The following is a 9,085-nucleotide window of genomic DNA, read 5'->3' as shown; positions in this document are numbered from 1 at the left end:
ACATTTAAAACGTTAAGGTCATTTTGACCCAGGTAGAGTATGTATGGAATATCATTAGTGTCAAAAACACTATCTGCAAAATTATCTATGAAGTTATATTAGTGTCAAAACACTTTTGTAAAACATATTTAGCCTTTTCCCCATATCTCACACACTTCTGGGCTGAATTTTGTTGATAAACATGAACACAAACTGATCACTTTTACATATGCAAGTAAAATAAATTTATTTAGAAAATTCAGAGGAATATTTTTATTGTTTTGTTGGAAATAAATATGTAGGTTTCATAAATATGGACTGTTTTTGAGCAATCATGAGTTGTGAATTTATTTAATTTCATTGGGTTAATACTGATAATTCTCACATTATATGTTCTTATAAATTTTATACAATGATATATTCAAATCAGATTTCTCATCAATATAGACAAAAATATAAATATCATATTTTTGCGTCACAGTTTTTTTGGTCTGGGTCATTTATATGTCAAAGAATCAATTTTTGAATTAATAAAAAATGTGGTAAATGCAGGGATAACATTCAACATTCATCCAAGTTGCTGATCAGATGCAATTCAGTTTTAGCTGAAAAATATTAAGTTATGGCTCTTTTATAAAATAACAATTCTTTGGGTCCAAATGGACCCGGCATGTGTAAATATCATACAGATTTTGTTGTTTAGTGTCATTTTCTTCAGCGTCCGGTTGTGTCTCAGATCAACTGCCTCACTTCACTGGCCATCTGGAGAGAGTGAAGATGAGGTCAGTGTGGCATCACACTCATGTGATGATGGGGGTGATGATGTCATACTCACCGCGAGGGCTGATTTGATGTTCTGCAGCTGGTAGAAGACGCGGCCGCCCTCTTCCGGACAGATGGTCTTGAGTTCGTCGCGCGTCATTCCCAGCAGCATCGAGCCGCTGACGCCTCCTAAACACCGCACCGTACTGACAAACACAGAACAACATGCTTTACACACTGCATGCTAATACCCATATACCACAATGCAATGCGTTTGAATCAACATATTAGATTTTTTTTTGGTTTTGACTTATTATTTGATTGTATTTGTTTATAGTTTATATTTTTAGTTTTTCACTTTTTCATTCAATGACAACATAATGTTGAATTTATATATTTATATATATTTAATTTTTTTAATAATGTATACTAATATAATTTATATTTAATATATATTTAAATTTTAATTGATGGACATTGGGTTATATAATAAAGCATTTTGCGCTGAAAGAGAATATAAAACAAACAAGACAAAAATTATAGAAATGAACATGCTATAAGAAATTATGAATCTAAAACTAAACTGAAATAAACATTAAAAAACTAAATATATTAATATATGAAAGTAGATGTTAGAATTATACATTTTAATAATATTACAATCAGAATTATATAAAGTAATATTAATATATTTAAAAAAATATTTAAATATATAAAATTGATATGTCATGCAATAATAATTCAATATACTATAAAGCTTCTTTGAAATGCGGCATAAAAAGCTATTGATTAACATGATTTAATAAGAAATTATGAACTTAAATCTAATTAACTATAAAGCTTACTATTAAATATAAAAATATATTAAAAAGAAGCATCCATATTACTATACGCACTGTATTTTAATAATACTGTTAAAAATATAAGTACTTTATTAGACATAATACTACATTAAAATATCTAAATATATAATTACAATAATTCATTCATTAATAATAATAATTCATCAATATTTTACCCACATCTTTTATTTAAGCACTTAAGCACATCTAATATTTTCCCCAAAAAGCATATTTGAAATTATGCATAATTTAGTGAATGGCTCCCAAAAAGTGACAATTGACACAAAATTGATTAAATATGCAAATTAACTATTCACAAATTAACTATAACTGTAAACATGAATATTAGGTCACTAACTTAAACATGCTGCATTAGGAAAAAAAGGTTGTTTTGCATACATACCGCATTCTATTAATTCTAATAACTATAATTATGATAATTATAATAATTCACTCAATAATAATTGCATTTTTCTGTAAACGATGCATGAAACACTACTGACTCAGACTGACAAACGCAACATTTTTATGCAAAATTGACTGCAAAATAAAATGAGAACGCAACTGAATTACTGAAATAAACATGCAACACAAAGTCATGAGCTGGTTATTTTGCACACATATTGCACTGCATTGTGTGGCTTTGCTCACATTTTGCTGAAGCCCTTGTGCTCCAGCCAGGCCCGCACCTCCTCGGGTCGTGATTTCCGGGTGAGTGTGGGCGCAGACGGGGTTTCCTGTGGGTCAGGAGGTGGAGTTCGTGATTGTGAACACATCGTGATTCTCAGATGTACAGGTGAACATGACTGATATACGTACAGGTTTGTCCTGCTGCTGCGGTGGCTGGAGCATGTTGTTTGGGACGTAACCGATCTGGCCTTTTTCATTCTTCACCTTCCACCACTGCTTAGACATGTCCAACAACTACACACACACACACACACACACACACACGGTTAGAAACACACTCCACACTAGTGACATTAAAGCTTGTTCCTGTAAATGGAGTCTGGAAGGGGCTGCCGGGGTCCACACAAAAATATACGTATGCAATTTTGAACATTCATATACACTCATTCAAAGGTTTTTGAACAGATTTTTTTTTTTTTTTTTAAACAAGTCTCTTCTGCTCACCAAGACTGCATTTACTTGATCCAAAGTACAGCAAAAGCAGTAAAATTCTGAAATATTTTTACTGTTTAAAATAGCTGTTTTCCATTTGAATATATTTTAAAATGTAATTTAGTCCTGTGATTTCAAAGCTGAATTTTTAGCATCAATACCCCAGTCACATGATCCTTCGGAAATCATTATAATATTCTGTTTTGCTGCTCAAAAAAACACTTATAACAATAATCATTATGTTGAAAACCGCTGAAAAGATTTTTTACAGGTTTCTTTGATGAATGATATTTCAGAAGAAGAGCATTTATCTGAAACAAATATTTTGTAACATAATAAATGTATTTCTAATCACTTTTGATCAATTTAAAGCATCCCTGGTTTAATATATATTTAAAATTTCTACACCCCGCCCCCCAAATAAAAGCAAATGATATATATATATATATATATATATATATATATACACACACACACACACATACATACATACAGAATGCAGGCTTGGTGAACTGAAGAGTCTTCTTTAAAAAAAAACCAGAAATCTTACTGTTCAAACACATTCTATCTCTCCGTTACATGTTAATTAAATCCTTTTTCATTGAGTGCATAAACTCAAACAGAGTCTGTATCAGGTCTGATGTGTGTTTTGTTTCTCACCTGTAGCTGTTCACCTTTACTGATGGAAAGCTCTCGTGGGTTTCGTGCTGTGAAATCAAACATGGCTCTCATGAAGCTTGCCGGTAACTCCTCTAAACTGCAAACACACACAGCGTCACACACTCGCCATACAGCAGCACATCTCACATGTCTTATGTGTTCAGATGTGTGTATCTTATATCTGTACCTGTCCTCAGGCTCCGGCTGCAGTCTGTTGCTCTACACAAACAAACAGAGAGCATTAAAACAGCTGAATGACAGGATGATCATGTGATTGTGTGTCCGGTGTGTTCGTACCATTTGTCGTGTCACAGGCGCTCGAGCTGGCTCTCGTTTGCTTGTGTTGGCGTTCGTGTTCGTGTCGCTCGGCTCAGGGTTTCTGATGGCTGGCGGCTCCCATCCGTCATCAAAGACAGGTGTGAATGTGGGAATGTCCTCATCATCCTCCGGCCACTTAGTGCTTCATCACACACACACACAAAATGTCAAATCTTATGATAAATAGCTTTAGATAAAAGCATCTGCCAAATGAATAAACGTAAAACCACACAAGTCTGTGAGTGTGAGTGAATGTTGGAGAGAGTCTAAGTCTGGGTCATACTCTGGCCACTTAGTGCTTCATCACACAATGAAGTGTGTGTGTGTGTGTGTGTGTGTGTGAGAGAGAGAGTTAGAGTGTGTTTACCTGGGAATGTTCCAGGCATCTCCCAGTGACTGCCACAGATGATCCTCCTCCTGCGTTGCCTCCTCGCTCAGAAAAATCACAGTCTCCGGCTCAAAGAGAGGAGCCACAATAGACGGAGGGAGATCCTCATTACAGTGAAACACAACCTACACACAAACACACACGTCAGGTCAACAACACACACAGACAAACAGATAGACAGACAGACAGGCGTCTCACCAGATCCAGTATAGAGAACAGACAGTGAACGAGTTCAGCGGCGCTGGGATTATTAATTTTCCCCTGGAGGTTGGCCTGATGAGCAGATTTTTTTACATTATTATTATTATTAGTTTTAAACCATTTTAAAATATATAATATAATATTAATAACATGTTAAATATACATTTATTAATATACAGACATAAGTTCCATCATATCATATAATATGAAACACAGTGTCTGACGCACCAGCAGGTTAAAGGCCATCTTGATTTTCCTCAGACAGACGGAGAACTGCTCCTCTGACGGCATTCCCTTCACAGCTACAGCACACAGACACAGACACAAACACGTCAACAGAGCCTTCATCAGCTCATCTCATACACCCACACCAGTCCTCTCGCTCACCCTTATGCTTCTTCTTCTTTTTCTTCTTGTTCATCTTGGGCGCGACGGCTGTCAGTGTGTCTGCAAACGCCTCGATGTCGTTAATGAGGTGATTCAGGATGTCCTGCATACAGACGAACGGCTATAATCTCTCAGCTTTACATCAGCGCTGCGTTATTCTCTCATCAACTCAAGGGGTGTGAAATTAAACTTTTGCAATAAGTTTAAATGGATTTTTACCTTTATAAAGCCATTTTTTCTAAAAGCGTGCATTATCTTTTGAGTCAAATTCTTACATTTAATCAGTCAATTAGAATAATAAGATATTTGGGCTGTTACCAAGCAAATGAAATCAGTATCAACAAAATTAATCTTTGCAATGCAGAGGAAACACAGACGCTGCGTCTGAAGAGGTGTTTAGATGCGTTTACACACTGTTTAATGCAGGACATGAATGCATTTAACCTGCCGTTACAAAAGCATAAATAATTTATTAAACATAAAACGTTGAATACCGATATTTGAAATTATTTAAATAATAAAAATATACTTTAAATGTGAAATTAAAACCGCCAGGTGGTGGCAGCAAGTCGATCAAATGTCAAATCGCACATTAAATCAACAATTACAATATTATCGCAGACAATATATATCACACACCACTAATCAACACTCACCACGTTCCTCTCCCTCTCTGTGTACGGCCGCGGAGGGGGCGGGTCTGGTACAATGGGCGGTTCTTCTGTGTGAGGGGGCGGAGCCACTACCTTCATGTAGGTGGAGTTATTTCTGGAGGTGAGAGGAGTCGGGACTGGACTCTCATCTGGGGACCACAGACAAACTGGCTTTAGGTAGGAAAAGTACATTATTTTTTATTAAATAGTGTTTCTCTTGAAAGTGCGTCACACTTTCTGGTCCTCTCACCGTAATCCGGAGCGGCCCAGGGTTCAGGAGGTTTCTGAGGGATCAGCTGAGGTGGAAGAGATGCTTGTCGTGAGTTGACGTTTCCTACAGTGGCTTTACTGCAGAATGAGATCACAAATCACATCAGTGTAACATGCAAAGATGATTATTGAGGAGATGAGCTGATGTTCATCCTCTAACCTGCTGTTAGTCAGTCTGTGATCATCTCTCTTGTTCTGCAGGAGCCGCTCCAGGTCTTTCTTCAGATAATCGGCCTGAAGAACACATGAAAACCACAGAAGCGGTTTATTGTGAGAACCGCTGAGACGCTGGACTTGTCCGAATCATAAACTCACCCTGAGAGGCTCGCTCTGGAAGAGGAAGACGCTGACTGCGCGACCGCCGCGCTCCTGGATGGAGACGGTCAGCAGAGAGTCGTAAACTTTGTCGTCTAGAACGGCATTCAGATCCAGAACACTGCCCAGCGGCCACGAATCCAACACCTCCTGCACACAACAACAATAACACCACTGTGAGAAAGATTGACATTTGACATCACTCTATATATCTGTATAATACAATTTAATTAATTTCTATGCATTTACTCTAAAGTCATAAGTACTGAGATGCTGTCCTGACCTTGGTCTCGATGTCGGCGAGCATCAGCGCTCCGTCCTGCACCTCCAGCAGGACGTCCTGACCCCACACTCGGCCCGTAGCGTCCAGATACTTCAGCCGCTCCAGACAGTCGTTCACGTCACACAGCTGCTGGCCGTCCAGCTCACAGGTGAACAGATGCTGCAGAGCACAGTCACAGTCAACACATCACAGCTCAGATGATGAAGATGATGAAGAGTTAGTGATCCTCACCTCCACTCGGTGCTGGAACTGATGCATCTGTCTGTTGATGGAGTCGGCATATTCCTTCCTCTGATCTACAGAAAACACTACATCACTGAGCCCATCCGACAGACTTAGAATTAAATGACGTCATTTAGTTACAGTACATGTAACTAGTTGCTCACCAATATTATCAAACACCAGGTAATGTCATATTAACACTGACTACCACATAACTTTACCAAACGCAAACTCATAATAACAGCAAATAAACATCACACACTTTTAAATTTAACATCAAAAACACACACATATCCAAAACATTTATGGACTTTTTTTGGACACTGTATTTCCGTATCAGAAAGAGTTAAGCAAGCAGCAGCGTGAGGTCAATGGCGTGTGCATAAATAGCTCAGGGCTGAGTCAGAGAGCGTTAATGATCAGCTCGTCTCAGGATCAGTACTCACTGTATATTGATTTAGAGCTGGGTCTGGATAAACCCGACAGATCCGAGGGTGTGTCGTCCAGAGCAGTCACGCTGCGGGAAAACACACGGGTCAGACAGTGTGAGGAGTCAACACACACACACACACACACACCAATCAGAGCCGATTCTCACCTGGAACGAAGCAATTCAGAATAACCACTGGACCAGCCAAACGGACTCGAACCCTGCATGAGGACAGCACCTGAACACAACACTACACCTTCAATACAAACACCACAACATCCACACGGTTCATTTATACTTCACATTTACTATATGGAGTGTCTATTTATATCAAACAAATAATACTAAATTAAATTACTTGCTTACCACAGGTGAAAAGTAATATTTTGATATTACATTAAATCAATTACACAAATATTCAAATTTATGTAATAAATACTTGCATACATGTGTATATATTTAATTGTGAATCTATTATATATTGAACAAATATCTAAAATGTTACATTAACTTAAAATACTATAGATGAAACGTAGCCAGATATTTAAATATTAGATCAATTATAAATAAATATTATAATTTATGTTTAATGTAACATTAGACATTTTTTAAATTATTAATAAGTTTGATAATTATATGTAAATATTACAAACATTACATTACTATATATATATACATATATAAATATAAAGGGCTAAATACTACTTTATATACATTAAAATACTTTATCTAAATATCATATTTACTAACTTATACATGGTATTCTCATCTCTATGGTAAAGTACTATGGTACCTTTAGGTACAATTTAGTTCATATACCATGGTATTTCACATGGTACTGTATGGTAAACAATATCATTCTTTCTTCACAATCTTCACAGTAAAACATGGTACTTTAGTTGATGAAGGTGCTTGCGAAACATTGTAAGGTACTTCAAAAATATCACGGTATTTCCGAGGACCTTAGGTAATGTTTTATGGTAATAACATGGTACATTTGGTTGTGTAAGGTAGAGAAAAACCACGGTATTACCATATCTTAAAAAAAAGTACAATGGCATTGTCTGAAATACTACATGTATTTTTACCATTAAATATCATCAGTATACTAATACAGCAGCACTTATACCATGGTACAGTACTTTAAGAATACCATGGTATTTTCACTGTAATACTTGGCAAGTGTGGAATCAAGGACTCCTGTGTGTTTCATGTTCTCATTTAAAGGCAATAATGAATGATGTTAATTACTGTAGCTGACGATCTACCCATGTTTATGAGCTCATAAACCCAGATCGCTGTAATCTGATCTTCGTCACCACAGGAAAATGCCATAGCAGCTACAGAACCACATGAGAAAACCTCAAATATTCAATCACAAATACACCAAGAGTCCTGATTTACTATTCAATGAAGACCAACCCAGTCCTAATCCAAGCAGAAACCAACCAGAAGCAATTTAGATGTGATATTAACATCCATTTGAGAGCTTTGAGAAGATCCAAACCCCTGAAGAAGACATCTGAAGTTCATCTTACAACTGAAGACACTTACCGAGGAGATCAGACGAGCTCTTGGAGACGTTTCTCAGCCGTGTCTTGAGATCTTCTGAGGTTTCTCTGCGTTAGATCAAGGTGTGATGGACGGAGGAACAGCAGCCGCTCCTGAGGTCAAAGTCTACTGTCTCTTAAAGGAGGAGCTGAGATGGGTGGAGAAATAACACCTACACCTACAGACTAATAAACACACCTCGAGCAGAATGACCAACAGCTCCAGATAACAAGAGTTTAAATGTCTCATTTAATAAAGGAGCAATTCAGTTTGATACGGTATGAGCTTAATCGATATCTTGGTTTCACATTAACCAGAAGCGACTCGTATCAGAGAAGACCAGCCTGAAACAACAAAAACTTAGCTTTTCTTTAGGTTTGACAAATTATTCACAAATCTACATGATGTTAGATCAGCTCATAGAAGTCGAAATATCCGATGACTTCGTTTATTATATTAACCTAAAATAACTTAAGGTAATATTTAGAATTAATCTAATTTATGTCCAAATATAACATTAAAATATATTCACATATAGGTAAATATTATAATATAATTTTGGTCTATATGTTTAATATACATATTTTGACATAACATAATAAAATGTTATTAAATCTAGATATTATATTAAACAAGTTATAGCTAAATACGTGTCAATACTTATAACTTGTTTAACAGAGGAAATATTTAGAAATTATATAT

At 36.4% G+C, this 9,085-nt stretch overlaps 1 protein-coding gene and 1 long non-coding RNA gene across 2 annotated transcripts in view; both read right to left on the bottom strand.

Moving 5' to 3' along the window:
- The window catches only part of LOC306867820, a 307,945-nt gene that overhangs the window by 256,393 nt on the left and 42,467 nt on the right, over positions 1-9,085 (bottom strand). The window lies entirely within an intron of this gene.
- LOC306867200 (epidermal growth factor receptor kinase substrate 8-like protein 3) lies at positions 240-8,104 on the bottom strand (the record flags this gene model as incomplete). Its single annotated transcript, XM_079412793.1, has 20 exons — positions 240-741; positions 815-947; positions 2,235-2,320; positions 2,403-2,507; positions 3,366-3,462; positions 3,553-3,584; positions 3,663-3,825; positions 4,051-4,196; positions 4,270-4,344; positions 4,501-4,574; positions 4,660-4,762; positions 5,316-5,461; positions 5,563-5,660; positions 5,743-5,816; positions 5,898-6,047; positions 6,181-6,339; positions 6,412-6,476; positions 6,849-6,919; positions 7,001-7,070; positions 8,101-8,104. 20 exons carry the CDS (start codon positions 8,102-8,104, stop codon positions 712-714), a joined length of 1,881 nt encoding a protein of 626 aa, XP_079268919.1. The 3' UTR covers positions 240-711.

The sequence above is a fragment of the Barbus barbus genome (genome assembly GCF_936440315.1).
Source record: "Barbus barbus genome assembly, chromosome: 49".
Classification (NCBI taxonomy): domain Eukaryota; kingdom Metazoa; phylum Chordata; class Actinopteri; order Cypriniformes; family Cyprinidae; genus Barbus; species Barbus barbus.
This window is presented reverse-complemented; position numbering and strand designations above follow the sequence as displayed.